Below are 19,166 nucleotides of genomic sequence, written 5' to 3'. Positions count from 1 at the left end.
GTTTCATCTTTTCCACTCTACGGTGTTTTGGCATACGATTTAACAATTGCACAAAATAAAATTACAAAATCAGAGTTTTTAAATCAAATAAAACATATTGGACACTGCAATTTGAGTCTCTTCAGCACAAGAGTTACAAAAACAGAATGACCCATGCCATTTTATACTGCTACACCAGCATCATAACCAGACAAACAAAAAACTATATTTAGTCCTGACTAAGAAGACAATGTTGACAATGTTGCCAACTAAAGTGTGTGTTTTTTTTTATTTATAACACACCATCAGTTCTTAGGTTTAGAAGAAATTGCAATTCCATTGTTTTGGCAAATACATGATTTGCATTTGCCAGTACAAGTGGAAATAGTAGAAACAAACATTGAGAAAACTACTGAAATAACTGACTGAAGTATGGACTTAAATCACTTACCATTTCGGAATTTGAACCATTATGTATTTTCATAGCTTTCTCCTGCACGTTTCCAATAACTGCATCGGCACAGAGTGCCATTGAAATAAGCATTATGCCTGTAAAATACAAAAGTCTTGTGACCCAGAGCATATCAGTAACTAACTGCAAAATACAGGTCAACAATAATAAATGAATGTTGGGAATAATTTAAAGTTTTAAATCCTTTAAGAGAACAAAGGTAGCAATGCATGTATACATAGTAAAACTAATTAAGCTTCCACTAAGTTTGTTAGTTTACAGTGTAGACCAAGTACAGTATTTCCCTTAATAACCTTACATAATATTATCTACCTAATAAGCAATTTGTGTTAAAGAAATTATCACAACAATTTTCATTACAAATGAGTAAATTACACTACTTGGGAGATAAAAGAAAAAAAATCACTGGAAAAATAAGCAAATGCCTGACCCTGAGGTGGTGCTGATTGGCATCCTTTTCAATCTGGATACCAAATGGTGGAGGTCAGGGATTTTAAACATTTCAGAAATTGTAAACATTTGATACTAGCTTGATATTGATATTGCTGTTGTGTATGCACTGAAAACTGAAACCGTCTGTAAATCTAAACCTGATGCACATATGGTGATGGGTCAAAACTTTGTTTTCCACACTTGTTTCAAATGGAACACTGCACATGTTGTACTTCAATGGAGCCGGAAAGTGTGGTAGAGGTGTTACGAGTTAGATGATTTGCATAGGATTTAGGATTATTTGGGACCAAGAAACCATTACGATTTAATTGTTTATCCAGCTTGTAAAGTAAGGCAAGTGCAAAGAAATCTGAGCAGTTTTTGGTAAGAAACTGATTGGGACTCAGGTGCAAGTACAACTTAGGCAATTTATAAAGACAGAACTGGTGCTATTTTTACTGTGTTACTAAACATTCTTAGTGATGTAGTCAAGAGCAGGTTAAAATATTTTTCAGACTACAGTACATCAAAATACTGAATTAAATAAAATTAAAACTGGATGGTTATAATGAAACACAATTATAAGTTTAATTTCTGAAACAAAAACTAAGCAGTGTAAACAAAATATTAGGCAGCACAGTACTAAGTCACTGAACACCATTGGTTGAATGGACCCAACGTAGTTTAAAGGCATCTTATGAAATCTCCAGTTACAATGGTTTACCTTTGCCTTTCAGTCACAGTGTATTACTAGATGAGAAGAGACTTTGAACTCCATTTTGAATGGTTAAAAAAAATCACACCCTGGGGTTTACTGCTCTACTCTTTTACTCAGCAGTGCAATCTAAATCAACACCAGATTCACATTACCATAAAACACACTGTAAATGGTCCAATATTTTCATGAAATGATCCCAATACTATATTCTAAATCTTACAACTTGTCCTCTACAGCTCCAACACATTCATTTGAAGGCACTTATTTTATTCGAGAAATAATCATAAGTAAAATTAATCGAAATGGATCAGAAATAGGGTAGTCTAGGTCTGATTCCACGACTGAACGACTATTTCTTTCTCGTTCCCCCATGATTGTTTTCACCAGCTTTTTCTCTAACGTTAGTTTTATTATACAATAGCACATAACCTGCTGTATTTAAAAAGTAGAATTTTGCTCTCAAGGCAAAACTGTCCAGTGCAAATCAGATTTACTCAGGATTATATGGCTACCAAGGCATTTTCTCCTCTCCAAGGAAACTGCTGGTCAGTGAAAATGCAAGTGCTTCCATTTTATTTCATGTGTCAGTGATACCAAAATAGTAGCAAATATCAGCCAGGAAAGTAAATTTAGTCTCTGAAATGACTGTCAGCCACTATGCCTACCCTCAGGCGCTTGACCTCATGTGTATTCACCATCTGAAAGTTAATACTCAGTATATCAAAACAGTTTATACAAAACGTTCAAATGCCCAGAAGCTACCTGCAAGGTTTACAGCCAATATTGAATTGCTTTCTGTTTTTTTCCCCAAAAAATACACTTAAGTTCTTTTAAGTCAAACAAAAAGCATCTGGAAAGAAGTTCATTATGTAGGTTCTTAAAATACTTTCATTTTATGCACTGGAAGATTAGGTATGTGCTTGTGATTTGGGAAATCCAGCATAATGGCATGCTGAATTTCAATTGTACTGTTCCTCCACAAAGCTAATTGTTAGACCTATAAAAATATATAAGACTGATGGACAGAAGACAGTGAACAAGAATTCAAGAGAGTTTGCAAATACCGAGTTCCAGTAATGCAAGTCCAGACATAAATTGCGATAAATCAAACAAGTGGGTAAATGTACAGATTCTCAGCTCTGAACCATCAAATTATCTCCAGGTTATACAAACAACCCAGAGGGAAAACTTATTCAGAAGAATTATAAAAGTAGCGAAGGTTTAATTACTTAATTGAGGCTTCTTGGCCACAACAGAAATTACATGTCTTACCTGTCATATTGAAGTTGGGTGCCACTTTGCTGTCAGCCAAAGTGAACCAAATTAGACCAAGGGTCATGAATAATGCAGCAAATACATCTACAATATTGTAGCGCTTCCCTGTTGTAGCAAATAAAACAGAATAAAAATACTGTGGTTACATGGGACATATTTCCTATTTATAAGCCTTGGAACTTACTACAGTATTAGGTACTGATGGAATAGAGAACATGCAAGCATTGACGAACACTGAGTGGTACAAGTTAAATATTGCTAGTAAACCTTGTATTGAAAAATTAAATAAGTGTTTAAATTCAAAATGAAAAAAAATCACCTGTAAGCCTTCACTTGCATTTTACCTGTAGAACCTCTTAAACTGTTGCATGTACTCAGTTCCTAATTGAACCAGGGTAGGCCTTCACAATAATACAAGATAAACCTGACTACAACATTAATCTTTTCCTGTCATGACATAGAAATGAGCTAAAGCTTTAGGAGCACTTCAAATGGATTATTATAGAATGTTTTGTTTTGCTAAAAGATAAATTAGTTTGTATTTTATATGTTATTTATTGTAGCCTTTTTAATAATAGCAACGCTACAATATACTGGATGTCTTCTTTACAAAATTCATAATAGTGCATATCACATTCTTCTATTCATAAATTTATAATATACAGTATTAATAAAGGGAAATTAAATAAAATGAGGTGCATAAGAGCACAATTTGCAGAGTAAACAACAACAACAAATTGCATTTCACATTGGAAGACGTCCCAAGGTGCTGTACAGTCAAGGATTTGCACACGAGCTGTGGTTTGGATTAAATTGAGGTATTATGAAAAATTCAATCTAAGTGATCACAGGAGAATTAATGTTATTAGTAAACTACTCAAATTGAAAATTTCAAAACACTATGGTTAAAAAACGTTTACGGAATGCATGTGCATTGCTTACAGAAAACACAAAACAGTTTTCTAATTAAAAAATAACAGAATCTCAATTATCCACCACTCCACTTGCCCTCTCATCTCTGATCCCATCTCTCTACCAGTTACAATAATAATCCTTGCATTTGATATAGCGCCCTAACTTAGAAAAACATACCAAAGCCCTGCAACAAATGAAGCATAGTGACTGTCTATTTGTACTGAACACAGCAGCACAGCAATACCCCACATACAGCTATGAAGTGAATGAGAAATTTAGCTGTAGGATTGTTGGCCAGGACACCAGAGGAAACTCCCTTCTCTTTTGAAAGAGTTGCTTGGGATCTTTAGCTTCCCCTGAAATGAATCTCCCATAGAATTACCTTGGAATGTTAGCCAAGACTGCTAGCCCGCTATGGATTTGGCTTTGGATACTCTGTTAAATCAGCCTGAAGTTCCAGTATTTGCCTTAGTTATTATTGAGTGTAACTAGGGGTCCACCTTAAATGCAAGTTTTCAGCAACTTGGTTCAATTGATAGTACTCTCATCTTTGGGTCAGAAAATAGTGGGATGAAGTCTTGTGTGTGTATTTTAAGATCGTGTTCCAGCCTGACACGCCAGGACAGGGAGGGGGAGCGATGCATTGTTTGAGATGCCATCCTTCAGACAAGATGAGGTCTCATCTACCTGTTTAAGTGGATTTTAAAGAACCCATGATAACATTCAAAAAGAAGAGCGAGTTTTTGCCAGTGTCCTGGCCAACAATCCCTCAGTTCAGTGGCCATGCACACCCTGACTGCTTTTGGAACACTGCTGTGTAAAAACTGACTGCTGTGTTCGGCTACCACCACAAATTCACAATTCTAATTGAGTAAAACTGGTTCAACATCCTGTTCAAGTTTGTTGTCAGTGTTATTCAGCTTGCCAATTGCCAAGACCAAAATCTCTATAGAAATGTCATTATTATTTTGTCACAATACACATTTTTCTAATACTTGGGATTCCGTAGCCCAATAAGATGGATGCCAAATAATAATAATAATAATCCTTGCATTTGATATAGCGCTTTTCACGTCGGGAGGACGTCCCAAAGCGCTTCACAGAACACACTGTAAAGTGAATTGACTGTATATTTGTGGGCGAACGCGGCAGCCAATTGCGCACAGCAATGTCCCACAAACAGTCGTAGATTGAAAATGACCAATTTTTTTAATTATTGTTTTTGGTTTTGGAGGGATTATTATTAGGCTCTGTGTGGAGTAAGGAAACTTGCCCAAGGTTTCGCCCTCTGCCTGGAATTGAACTCAGGTCTCTCGCTTGCAAAGCGAGTGCTCTAACCACTGAGCTACAGGACTCCATAGAAATAATATTCTATGTACAAACAAGATGATTTGAACAAATTAATTTGTCAGCTGAATTTGTGATCAGTGCTGGAGTAGAAAATTTAACTCAGATCAACAATTTTTGAACCTGGCAAGGATCTGCTGTACTATTGCAGTTTGTTAATAATATATTATTCTACATTCTCAGCACTCCAAGACCCTATCCTCTGTGAAGGACACTATATATATGCAAGTTATTGTTATTGCATACAGTACTGAAGCATTATGAGGAACCAAAATCACCTTTGTTGCAGTTTTACATACAGGATGATCCCAAATTGTAAAATTGAATAATCTTACATCCTTCCAATCTCCAACAAAAAGTGGGGAAAAAAATGAATCTTAAGTAAAGTTAAACCAATCAAAACAAAAAAAAGCTACAATTGAGAAGAACTTCCTTCAAAATCCTTTGCAATGTCAGGCTTTTTTCTGCCCCCCACCCTCCCCTTCAGTGGATTATTACACATCAGCACACAGAAGCCCATAGCTTCCTATGCCTATGGGCTTTCAAAATCCCTCCCAAATTGGATCAAATAGCTTCAGTTTCCCCTGTATAGCACCTGTATAAATCGTTCCAAGTTAATATTTCTTCTAATGCCTTCTCCCACTGGGAGACAGATCACACTGAACTGGACTTCCATGTCTGTGTAAGTCTTTTTGCCAATACCATTCTGGACAGATGTCCCAAGATACACATTTTAGATTCTGATCTATTCTTATTTTGCTGGCATATGAAATTGTGCACAATATTCTACTGCTTTCCAATAGTTAGCAATCCTAGCATAACTTCAAATTATATGCAACAGGTCTGCAATCTCAGCATTACACCTCAGCGTTTATTTTGTCTCAAGATATCCCATTGTTCACAGCCAATTCGGAGAATACCACCAGTGCAATATTTTCCACTTATCACGGTACTACATAATCATCCAGCCAAACTGTATTACACTCACTCTAAAGTTCTCTCACTGATGGCCTGTGTCTTCTGGAACCCCAACCCCAGTTTATTTGATTTTATGCATTTGTCACAAGATGATTTATCTACTCTTCCCTTATGAAGCTTTTCAATTACATGAAGTCATTGGAATGTTTGTCCTTCCCCTCCAAAAAAAAACTTTCAATCCTTTCCAGATTTACAAAAATCTGTAACATGACTTGTGCACCCAGTTTCTTCCACATATACATCTCCCACAGATCTACCACCGATATCTCTTTTAAATACATTTGAGAGGGATTTTATAGATGGAACTGAATTTATTTTCAGCGAGAATTTAAGCAAATGTTAGAGTCTATACTTACAGTCTCCTGGAGACAGTGCACTTTCCATTCTATGTCAACAAATATTTGGATTTATTTTTAATCATTTTTGTTCTAATTTTAAGATATTTCCTCTTGCTCTGGGCTGACCCTTTAAAGGGAAGAGTCAATCCCTATGTGTATTCCATGTTGATTTCCTTTAATATAAAACCTCAATCATATTAGAGTAAGCTCCTGATAGATAACTCATTGGTCCAAAGGAATGGGGCACAGTGACGAGTTATCCAGAGTGGCCAGTTAGGCATATGTATAAATACATAAATAAATGCAACTGGATATTAATCCCATGATGACCTAAGTGGTAGTGATAAGTTAGCCAGGGTCAAGTTATCAGGAGTTTACTGTATTCCTATCAAGATGGCAGAAAGGGCACCACAATTAGCCTAAACAATTCAGGGGGGTGAAGGGGGGGTGGAAAGAGGAAGGGAAAGCGAGACAAAAAGCAAAAAGACAGAACTCCAATTTATTAACCCCCAACTAGGATCACTCTTGGCTGAGATTCTCTCACTACCCCACACACACCACATATCCAAGGTATTAAAATGCACAAACATATAGGCACAAACATGACAATTGAGTATTTGGATGCCTGTTGAATCTACTCCAGCAGAGTACCGTCAGGTGAGTGGAAAAATTGACTAATTATGAACTTCATATATGTTAACTTATTAAGCATGTATACACGCTTTACAAATTATGAAACACTTTCAAAATCAGTACATTTCAGCAACAAATTCAGGAATACGTAGGAATTATTCTACTTTTATGTACCTTGTATGAAGACTCCTCCTATCATAACAGGAATCAGCTTGCAGCATTTAAAGATTACTTGAGTTGGATAATTCAGATAACCAAGGGAGGTGTTTGACAAGCCCATCGTACACATTGTTAGAAACGCTATGAGCATATATGTTTTCCAGGGAATTCTGAAAAGCAAGGCACAGAAATGGAGTGGTAATCTTTACCAAATTCAGCGAAACAGCATTACAAATCTTATGTGAAGTCCGATTTGCAGGCAACCTGTATAAATTATAGAAAATCCGATTACAAAAACAATTTGCATTTGTATAGCGCCCCTCATGCAGGTTAGTGTCCCAGAGCGCTTGGCAATGGCGGAGCATGATTTAATCAATGATCTACACTGCACATGCATAATTTAATGTGGGCAGTTAGTGTGCATACAGTAAATGGGTCAAGACTATAATTCCCGCTATTCAATGCGTACTTATCAGCAACTATTGGAATTGCATTGAATTGCGGGAAATTAAGTTCTGCATATGGGTCAATGGATCAAGACCAAGTTTCCTGCGATTCAATGCAGCTGGCCAGTAAATGCGCATGTGTTAATAGGTCAGGATGTAATTTCCTGCGAATCAAAGCAGTCGGTAAGTGTGGGCTTAATGAAGGCTAGGGGAGTGGCATTACGAGTTAGGAGGTGATATGAGTAGTGCAAAGATATCTAAGTGGTTTTGATAGAAAAGTCAATGGGACTAGGGTGAATGTATGACTTAGGTGATTATACGATTTATAAAGATGAGAGTTTTCAGTAATACATAAGCATGAACATAGGTCTGTTCATGCTTATGTATTACTATAAATTGTCTTGCTGGAGAGGTAATTGAACCACTCTATAATACTGATCAGAGCTCTTTTTCCACATACAGAATGGCTTTGGGCAGCTCTTGTCAGTTAGCACAATATCAAAGCCCATTAATAACAAGTAGATTTTAAAAAGTGGAAAAGCTGCAAAAATGCTCCATAAAATCCAATAGACGTTCACTGCAGGGGTCACACAAGATCATTCACAACGTTTTCTCGACCATCAAAAGTTTTGTACCTAGTATCAAAAATAAAGATTGATGATACTTCCAGCTGTATAATCACCTCTCTTTCCAGTTTGAGGCATCCCATTACTGTATAAAGCATCTCCAACAATGAGCTGTTGTTTTACTTGTAAAGTTTGACAAGTAATAATACTTGCATTTGATAAAGTAATAATAATAATAATCCTTGCATTTGATATAGCGCTTTTCATGTCGGGAGGACGTCCCAAAGCGCTTCACAGAACACACTGTAAAGTGAATTGACTGTATATTTGTGGGCGAACGCAGCAGCCAATTGCGCACAGCAATGTCCCACAAACAGTCGTAGATTGAAAATGACCATTTATTATTGTTTTGTTTTGGAGGGATTATTATTAGGCTCTGTGTGGAGTAAGGAAACTTGCCCAAGGTTTCGCCCTCTGCCTGGAATTGAACTCAGGTCTCTCACTTGCAAAGCGAGTGCTCTAACCACTGAGCCACAGCACTCCACAAAGTACCTGTAACATGGATAGGTATCTGGAGAAGACAGGTTTGCAGGGTTATGGGGAGAAGGCTGGTGAATGGGGTTAATAAAAGTCAGTTGCTCTGTCAAAGAGCCGCACAGACTCGATGGGCCAAATGGCCTCCTTCTGTGCCGTAACATTCTATGATTCTATGAACATCAAAATGACTCAAAGGGCTTCACAGATAATTGCTGTCAAATATAGTGACTATTTGAAGGCAAACATCGCAACCAATTTGCTCACAGTAGTATTGCACAAATAAGTGCAGTAATTAGGAACCTGGTTGTTAGTCGTTTGGCGGATCACTTTTCCAGGGGTTATAATCCCTTCAAAAATAAAAAAAGGAATGATTTGGTCACTCAATCCACGACTGTTTGTGGGACACTGCTGAGCGCAATTGGCTGCCGCATTTCGCTCACTAAATGTACAGTGAATTTATTTTACAGTATATTCTGTGAAGCACTTTGAGACGTCTCGAAGACGTGATAAGGTGCTATATTAAATACAAGGATTATTATTCTTATTCTTAAGTGAATGGCCCATTTATGTGGAGGTTAGTTAGCCAGAACATTAGGGAAAACTCCCTTCTCTTTCTGGAATCTTTAGCATTCACTTGAATCAACAAACCAAGCTATTATTCCTACCAGATTTTCCGATCAGATAATTAGATATCTGTCAAACATGTGAAAACATCATTGTCTCACATTGTCTTTATAAACATTTCCACATCGAGGTGACAACTTTGTAATATTCATTGTATACCTATTCATTCAAATAATATTTTCTGCATCATTGAGCCTCTAAATTTGTATCAGTGATTTGCAACAGACATCCATATTTTAGGGTCTTACAAACTTTATGCACCTTGGATTGGTTCAATTCAATCAGATCAGAAAATAAACAAATAATTTGGAATGCTTCAGTGGCTAAGTAATTCAAGTTATTTATTACAATTTTCCATTTTCAAAATTGATCATTCACAAAAGAGTAAAAAAAAATGTATTGAGAGATTTTACTTTGCCCAAAACGCATGTAAAACCTGTGCTTAAGACTATCCAAGTCAGTCTGAGAGACCCACATTCCAAGTTTCAACTCCAGTGAGAGTTAAGCACACACAGACGTGGGGTCAGCTTCCACATGTATGTGGATGACACCCAACTCTACCTCTCTGCCTCCACCCTCAACTCCACGACCACTGCTGTCCTGATAGAATGTCTGTCAGACATCGAGTCCTGGATGAGAGGTAACTTTCTACAGTTGAACGTCAACAAGACCGAGGCTCTCCTGATTCGCTCCCGTCAGCGCCTCCACACCTCAGGCGCTGACAGCATCACCATCCAGTCCAGAACCTTGGCAGCTTGTTTGACCCTCAACTATCCTTTCCACCCCACATCCGTGCCATGACCCGCTCTGCCTTCCCCCACCTCAACGACATCGCCCGGCTCCGCCATGTCTCACACCAGACGCCGCTGAAACCCTCATACACATATTCATAACATCAAGGCTTAACAACAACAACAACAACAAGATTCCATTTATAAAGCGTCTTTCACGTCAGGAGGACGTCCCAAGACGCTGCACAGTTGGGTCAGGACCCGAGCAGGGGGGAAATGGTCAGGGTGAGGGGAGGGAAGGGAGGGAGCGAGGAGGGGGGAAATGGTCAGGGTGAGGGGAGGGAAGGAGCGAGGAGGGGGAAGAGAGTCGAGAGGGGAGCTGAAGGCTCGGTCAAAGAGAAAGGTTTTGAGACCGGCCTTGAAGGAGGAAAGGGAGGAGGCGGCGAAGGCACTGGGGATGGAGTTCCAGAGCCTGGGGGCTGAGAGGCTGAAGGCCCGACCACCGATGGTAGGGCGGTTGGGGCGGGGGACGTGGAGCAGACCGGAGCCAGAGGAACGGAGGGTACGGGCAGGTAGGTAGGGGGATAGTAGGTTGGAGAGGTAGGAGGGAGCAAGGCCGTGAATGGCCTTGTAGGTGAGGATGAGGATCTTGAATTCGATCCTCTGGGGGATGGGGAGCCAGTGGAGGTGAGCGAGGGTAGGAGTGATGTGGTCCCGAAGCCTGGTGCGGGACAGTACACGAGCTGCAGAGTTCTGAATGACCTGCAGCTTGTGGAGGGAGGTGGCGGGAAGGCCGACGAGGAGAGAGTTCCCATAGTCCAGCCTTGAGGTAACAAAGGCGTGAACCAGAGTTTCAGCAGCGTGAGGGGTGAGGTAGTGCCGTAGTCTGGCGACATTCCGGAGGTGATGGAAGGCGGTGCCAGTTGACTGTGCAAACTCCCTGCTTGTCGGCTTCCACAACTCCTCCCTCCAATAGACTGCAGATCATCCAGAACTCTGCAGGCCATGTCCTCTCCCGCACCAGGCTCCTATCACCCCCATCCTCACCCGACTCCACCTGCTTCCCATCACACGAAGGATGCAGTTCAAGATCCTGGTCCTCACTTTCAAAGCCCTCCATGGCCTTGTGACCTCCTAATTCTCTGGGACCTCCTAATCCCCTACCAACCTGCTCGCTCCCTCCGCTCAGCAGGCTCTGGCCTGCTTCACGTCCCCATAGGCGGGCGGGCCTTCAGCCACTCTGCCCCCACCCTCTGGAACTCCATTCCGCAGTCCCTCCACCTCTCCCCCTCCTTTGCCTCCTTTATGACCCATCTCAAGACCCTCCTCTTCGACTGTGCTTTCGATCACCCTCTTCACCTCCCTGGCCTCCACTCTCCCCAATCCCGACCCCCAGCTCAGGTCCGAAACATTGACTGTCCAGCGCCTTGGCACTTATGCAAATGTAATTTTGTTGTTGTTGTGGTTGAGACGTGCTTTGAACAAGGAGAGGGAGTGAGTCAGAAGGACTCTGGAATGGAATCCTCAGAAATGTACCTCAGAAATCAGTAATTCACTGCAGTGAATTACAGTGAAAATTAAAAATGCAGTTTGTTAATATTCTTCATCTACAACAAATTCCAATTGAAATATTAATTTAAGTTAGAATGTAGCCATAAGTCAACTGAAATTATTCTAATTATAATGTGCTCATTATTTTGAAAGTTCTTGAAATGTACATTTTGTCAATTAGGGAGTTAGTGCCTTAATCCAGTTTTGTATCAACAAAAGATGAGACAACAATTTGCATTTATATAGTGCCATTCACACAAGGTAGTGTCTCAGAGTGCTTCAACAGTAAATGACAATAGGACAATAGTAAGCCCATCATATCTCCATTGCTAGACCCACACACCATCTGAAATAGAGTCAGGCTGATTGATGGGTGGCAGAAATCATAGTGATTTACCAAAACATGCCAAACGAATGCACGTAGGATATCATTCAAACCCCCTCTACAGAACAACCACTGTGTATTACTCTTGGCTAAGTCAGCATTAATTAACATTGCATTTTAAAGAATCCGGTAATGCGTTCTATAAAATAAATTTAAAACAGAACACCAGACAGTCTTACAGATGTGTAAAAAATCATTGACTTAACTACCCACTGCTATAAACCTTGCTGTTCCAGAATCCAAAATGAAAAGATTTGTGAGCCAAAAATGTGTCTGACACATGTGGAAACCCATCACCATGCTTAAGAGTATCGAAACCAAACTGAGAGTTCAATGCATCCCATCTATACATGTAAATTTAAGATATTTTTTGGAATGGAGTCCTATGCAACTAATTCTGAAGAATGTTAGGCATAGGTTGGCAAAAGCCAAGGCTTGGGGACCTCAGAGTGTGTGTTTGGGTACTGCTGAAGTCTAACCAGCTAAAACCACATAGCTTGCCATTGAAAGTACTATGTGGCAAGCTTTCCCACTGCTTGTCCAGCTAGAACCACCCTTTCCGTTAGGGCTTTGGCTTGCAGGGTTAATAGGAGCGAAGTGGGAAGTATCCCTGCCCCACTTTCCTAGTCCTGCCAATGAGCCAGGCTGGCTGTGATCAGCAGTGCCCAGAAGTACTGTCTGGCTCAGGAACTATACTACCAAGACCGCCACACGGGCTGGCTCGATTCTGATATTTAATTGCCAAATACCTCATCCCGGAGCCAGTTCAGCTGCAAGGAGATCTCCCTTATCAAAGGAGGATAGTCACTTTGATAAGCAGGTTTCAGCCCTTACTAGGTGAATGCCAGGGACCAGGAGCAAATGGTCTTGTCTACTGTGAAGCCAACTCCATCTCAAGGGTGCTTAGCAACAGGTCAGTGTGTACGCTGGAGCCCCCTCCCCTTTCTTTGCAGCCACTTTCCATGTTTGCCACAAATTCACCTAATTCTTGATCCTGGACACCGCAAATGAGTCAGAGGAAGCCTCTCTGCTGCATCCTCAGGAGCTCAAAACCATAAAGGAGAACTTTTGTACCGAGGTCCTATGTGGCTCAAGTTTGACCAACACTGGGACCTTGCTGTCCTTGAAGAGAGACGAACAGTTTATATTGAAAGGTAACTTTATAATCAGAGCCTAATGATGTTGGAAAAATAATTGTAGTGGATTATTTATACAGTTGACAACTATACTTAGTATTCCTGTAACAATAATATACCAACTAAAAGTTTACCAAACACTTGTTTTTAAAAAGAAACTTAAAAATAATAATTCTCGCATTTGGTAACAGTGCCTTATCAGGTCTTCGAGATGTCTCAAAGTGCTTCACAGAATATACTGGAAAGTGAATTGATTGTATATTGTGTGGGTGAAATGTGGCTGCCAATCGCACACAGCAGTGTCTCACAAACAGTTGTGGATTGAGTAACCAAATTATTATAATCTTTTTTATGGCGTAGCACTTTTTTGTCGGTTTGCTTGTTTGGAGAGAGGAATAGGAGAGAGGGAGTTTTAAAAACATTTAGAAGACATTTGAAATGTGGACAGCAAATAAAAAAAGGGGAACAACAACACCAAATTGCACTTATATAGCGCCCTCCACGCAAGGTAGCGTCTCAGAACACTTAACAGAGGCGGAGGCTGACTCCGAGCCGGGGGGAGGGAGGAGGTGGCCGTAAGCACGGTTGAAGAGTAAAGTTTTCAGGTTCTTGAAAGAGGGGAGAGAGGGGGCAAGGCGGAGGGATTGAGGACGAGTTTGGGGATATAGTGACTGAAAGCGCGACCTCCGATGGTGAATAACTGCAAAAAGCAATGTTGCACCCAAAACCTGCGACTCTGATTTCCCCCAACATTGGAAGAAATGTTGTACAGTACATGTTTGGTTAGTATTAAAAAAAACGAGTTACTTTGCCAATCAGTTACTGAGCATCAGTTTTACCTTCTCCTCTTGTCCAGCGTGAGTTGAAGCTCAACCAGTCCAAACATGGAATAGAAAGCGAACTGCACCAGAGTGAGATACCAGCCATAGGGTTTAAAGCCTTCTACGGAAAAAATCAGTTCCTGTAAAAAAAAGGTGAAGAAGAGAAAGACAGAGAAAAAGGTGGGTGGGAAGAAATTTAAAATGCCCCATATAAAATGCAAAAAAATTCAAAAGATAATAATAATCCTTGCATTTGATATAGCGCCCTATCACATCTTCAAGAAGTCTCAAAGCGCTTCACAGAATACACTATAAAGTGAATTAACTGTGTATTTCCNAAAAAGATATTTCCAACAACAATAACAAATAACAAAAAGAACAAAACTAATGAGAACAATATTTTTTAACAAATGTGACCCAGGAAACAACAAACCAGTAAATTTGATGTCCATTGTGGGTAAGATTATGGAGACTCTTATTAAGGAAAAAATCATGGAGCATTCGGACAGAAACAAAATCATAAATAATAGCCAATATGGGTTCATGAAGGAAAGGTCTTGCCAATCGAATTTACTGTTTTTCTTTGATGGTGTGACAAAGGAGCTTGATAAGGGTAAGGCTGGGGATGTTATATATCTGGATTTCAGTAAGGCCTTTGATACAGTTCCTCTTGAGAGACTGGTATTGAAAGTAAAGAAAGCGGGAATCATTGGAGGTATATTAATAATAATAATAATCATCCTTGCATTATAATCGATTGGTTGACTGGAAGGTGATGGTACAGGGAATGTCATCAGACTAAAACTAATGGAATTCCACAGAGGTGTGTTTTGGGATCTCTTTTGTTTAATATTTTTTATAAATGATCTGAAACTGGGAGTCACAAGCACAGTGGCTAAATTTGCAGATTAAGCTAATGAAGGTGGTTGATTGCGAAGCTGAACAAAATAGGTTACAGGAGAATTTGAACATACTTGGGAATTGGGCAGATTGGTGGCAGATGAAATTCAATGTGGAGAAATGTAAAGTACTTCACATGGGGACAAAAAATTCTGGAAGGGACTATTATCTGAATGGAGGGAAAATAATATGTATGGACAATGAAAAAGACCTGGGGGTCCTGATCAACAATAAATTGAAGCTCTCCCAATAATGCTCTGTGGCAGTGAGTAAAGCAAACCAGATGTTGGGATGTATCAAAAGATCAACAGCAAGCTGAAATAGTGGGGTAATCCTGCCCCTGTATAAATCATTGGTGAGATCATACTTAAGAGTATTGTGTACAGTTCTGATCGCTGTAATATAAAAAGGATATTGGAGAAATTGAGAAGATACAGAAAAGGGCAACCAAAATGATTGAGGGAATGGAGGGACTGGACTATGAGGAGTGACTAAGTAAATTGGATGTGTTTATGCTGGAAAAGAAAAGATTGAGAGGCGACATGATCGCTGTCTTTAAGGTTCTAGAGGGGCAAGACGATATAGATCATGACAGGCTGTTTCAAATAGTCCAGAATAGTAAAACCGGATACCATGGCCTGCGATTAAAGGGTGGTAAATTCAGAACAAATCTACCAGACACTATTTCAGTGGCTAAATTTGTAGATTAAGTGAGCAAATAGTAAACCTGTGGAACAGGTTCCCTAGGGAGATGTTTGAAGCAGGAAGTGTTGATTCTTTTAAATACAGATTATAATAATAATAATCCTTGCATTTGACATAGCACTTTTCACGTCATCCAGACGTCTCAAAGCGTTTCACAGAATAGACTGTAAAGTGAATTGACTGTATATTTGTGGGCAAAATGCGGCAGCCAATGCGCACAGCAGTGTCCCAAAAACAGCCGTGGATTGAAATAACTAAGTTATAAATTTTTTCTTTTTTCTTGGGGGATTATTATCAGGTGTGTAGAGTAAGGAAACTTGCCCAAGGTTTCACCCTGATAGGAATCAAACCCAGGTCTTTCGCTTGCAAAGCGAGTGCTCTAACCACTGAGCTACAGGTCTCCACGTACTTGTATATGTATTTGTTGCATTAAAGAACCAGATAATCTTCGCATCTTCAAGAACCCGCAGGTCATAAAAACACGGGTTAAGGCCAGTTTTATGCACCAGGTTTTGATTTTTTTTCGCCCGAGAGTGCAGAAAGGCGATTTGTTACCAAGTTCCTGCCAGTATGGCTGTGTAAGTGGATGCTAATGTAAGATTCTCGCTCCCTCCTACTCTGTCATATTTGGCAAGCACTGTCAATGTGGCAGAGGGCTGAATAATACAGCAATATTTTTTAAAAATTAGATAATTTTCTTTTAGGAAATACCATTATGGGATATAGTACATAGGTAGTTTGGGACTTATGTGCGTACGACAACCAGGAAGGTGGAAGGCGAACTCTTAGATGGGCCTTTGGGTCTTCTTCTTCGGTTTAGCACTTCTTGTGTTCTTATCAATAGCAAAACTAACGACAGCAAAAACAAGAACAACCAACAACAGCGAGAACAGAAACAACAAAACAACACCCAAAACACTAAGGACAAAAACGATAACAACAACAGTGGCGATGATGAAAGTTTCTCGGCCTGTGTGTGCAGCCCTCCCTCCCTCCCTCCCTCCCTCCCTCACCTGCAGGTACCCGTAGATGAGATAGAAGACGAAGACTCCTGCGGCACAGATGAAGAACTGGGCGGGTTTGGTGAAGGCGCTGAGGTTGATGCCGAGCACCCGCAGCTCCTCCACGCACCTGATGTGGGGTGACATGGCGTCGGGCTGGTCAGGGACGCTGATGGAGATGAACTTCTTGCTGTTGGAGGCCACGTCACTGTCGCTGTCACCGCTCATTGTAATTGAGGCCGTGGCCGCCGCCGCCGCCGCCGCGCGCTCAACGAGCATCACTCCGGCCTCTGGCAGCCCGTCAGCGCATGTCCGGGGCCGGTTTACTGGGCCGGACTGCGTCACCAGGGCCCGCCCACCATCGTCATCATCATCATCAGAAGCAGCAACAGCAGCAACTCTGCCACCACCACCTGCCGCCTGTGCGCCTGCGCCAGCACACAGCAAAGCCTCCCAGCGCGCAAGCGCCGACTTGCCTGGCGCGCATGCGTGTTTGCCTTGGCCGGAACGCCACCCGCACTCAAGTGTCTCCTGCAAATTGAAAACCCGTCTGTAGCCCAAAGTCCACCAAACACGAGCCCAAAAGTAGCCCAATATTATGTGTGGCCTCTGATGCTCCAGCAGCAGATTGGCCAGTTTAGGTTTGTGCTTCTCAAACTGCAAGAAAAGGTCTTTAAAATATACAGTAATTTCACTTTACACTATATCCTGTGAAGCACTTTGAGGCGTCTCAAAGACACGATAAGGCTCTATCTCAAAAAACAAGGAATATTATTATATTATTATTCAAAGGGCTAAACGGCCCAAAGCTGTATTTTTCATGCACATGACAACAAAAACTTGCCCCCAATTGGGCATGAACTCACTGAACCTGGCCACATTGTGTGTGAGCGTGGTGTGACTGCGTAGGTGCACTGCAATCGGAGCACTCGTGTGTGTGTGTGTGTGTATACAATGCAGAAATAATAATTATAGTCCTTGCATTTGACATAGCACGTTTGAAATCAGGCAGATGTCCCAAACCGCTTCACAGGATGTACTGTAAAATGGATTGACTGTATTTTGTGAGCAAATTTGCGCACAGCAATATCCCACGAACTGCCATGGACTGAATGACCCATTTCATCTGGGGGTATGTTGAACAGGACATGGAAGAATATCCCTCTCTTTTTGAATAGTGCCTTGGGATCTTTAAAACCCACCCAAACAGGCAGACAGTACCTTGGTTTAACATTATACCGAGATCCCGCCTGCCTAAGAAAGTTGTTGCAGTATTGTGATCCTCTGGGGAATTTTTTTTAACCCCTCTCATTCCCCCTCCCTCCCACTTTTCCCCACCTCTTATCCCATATTATATGAATAATTATTGAATGAAACTACAGTACTACCAATGAGTAATTATATTGATGAATCATCCTTGCAATTTGATGTATTGTCAAGATGACTCGAAAGGGCTTTGCTGTAAAATATAGTGCCTGTATTTTGTAGGTGAATGTGGCAGACAATTTGGAAACAGCAACGTGTTACAAACAGCCATGAAGTGAATGACACTGGGAGAAACTCCTTTTTCTTTTCAATACTGCCATGGGATCTTTTACATCCACCTGAATGGACACGTGGGACCTCAATTTAACGCCTTAACTGAAGGACGGTGCACTGACAATGCAGCACTCCTGCTTTTATATTTGTAAAGCGCCTTTCATGTCGGGAGGATGTCCCAAGGTACTGGACAGACAGAGTTTCAGACTCGAGTTGGGAGTCATGATCGGGGAGGGTGGAGGGCAGGGGGAGAAGCAGGGAGATTGAAAGCATGGTCAAAGAGAAGGGTCTTGAGATGGTTCTTGAAGGAGGCAAGAGAGGGGGCGAAGCGGAGGGACTGCGGGATGGAGTTCCAGAGGGTGGGGGCAGAGTGGCGGAAGGCCCACCCACCAATAGTGGGGCAAGCGAAGCGGGGGACGTGTAGGCCGGTGCCCACTGAGCGGAGGAAGCGAGCAGGATGGTAGGGGGTTAGGAGGTCACAGAGGTAGGGGGCAGCAAGACCATGGAGGACTTTGAAGGTGACGACTAGGATCTTGAACTGTATCCTCTGTGATGAGAAGCCAGTTTAGTCGTGGAAGGATGGGGTGATAGGGTCACAGAGCCTGGTGCGGGAGAGGACACGGGCTGGAGAGTTCTGGATCATCTGCAGCCTGTGGAGATGGGAAGTCCGACAAGCAAGGAGTTTGCATAGTCAAGCCTAGATGTAATGAAAGCACCCTTCATCGAAGATAATGTTTTGGAGTGTTTCATGGGGAAGGTTTCAGATGCAGAGGAAAGGAAAAGGGGGAGGTCACTACATGCAGAATTAAAGAGGTAAGTAGGTGGTTTGGGGGCATTTAAAGACAGATAAAGGGGGGTGGGGTAGAAGTAAAGAGTTCCATAAAATGTGGGCATAGTTACTGAAAGCTTGCCCACCAATGAAATGGTGGGGAAGATGCATAACAGACCCGAGTTTGCAAGCGGAGGGGGCAAGGAGAG

At 41.2% G+C, this 19,166-nt stretch overlaps 1 protein-coding gene across 1 annotated transcript in view; it reads right to left on the bottom strand.

Annotated features, from left to right (window-relative positions):
* slc35b3 (solute carrier family 35 member B3) overlaps window positions 1-16,886 on the bottom strand; it is a 28,147-nt gene extending 11,261 nt beyond the window's left edge. Inside the window, exons 1-5 of the mRNA XM_007900895.2 lie at window positions 16,662-16,886; window positions 14,062-14,183; window positions 7,262-7,416; window positions 2,874-2,981; window positions 431-528 (exon numbers count right to left, since the gene is read on the bottom strand). Coding sequence (XP_007899086.2) covers window positions 431-528; window positions 2,874-2,981; window positions 7,262-7,416; window positions 14,062-14,183; window positions 16,662-16,877 — 699 coding nt within the window. The 5' untranslated portion in view covers window positions 16,878-16,886. The remainder of the gene's footprint in view (window positions 1-430; window positions 529-2,873; window positions 2,982-7,261; window positions 7,417-14,061; window positions 14,184-16,661) is intronic.
* Window positions 16,887-19,166: the final 2,280 nt, after the last annotated feature.

This window comes from Callorhinchus milii, unplaced genomic scaffold, assembly GCF_018977255.1.
Source record: "Callorhinchus milii isolate IMCB2004 unplaced genomic scaffold, IMCB_Cmil_1.0 Scaffold2, whole genome shotgun sequence".
NCBI classification, from domain to species: Eukaryota; Metazoa; Chordata; class Chondrichthyes; order Chimaeriformes; family Callorhinchidae; genus Callorhinchus; species Callorhinchus milii.
Note: the sequence above shows the minus strand (reverse complement) of the source record. Positions and strands in the feature narration are given on the sequence as shown.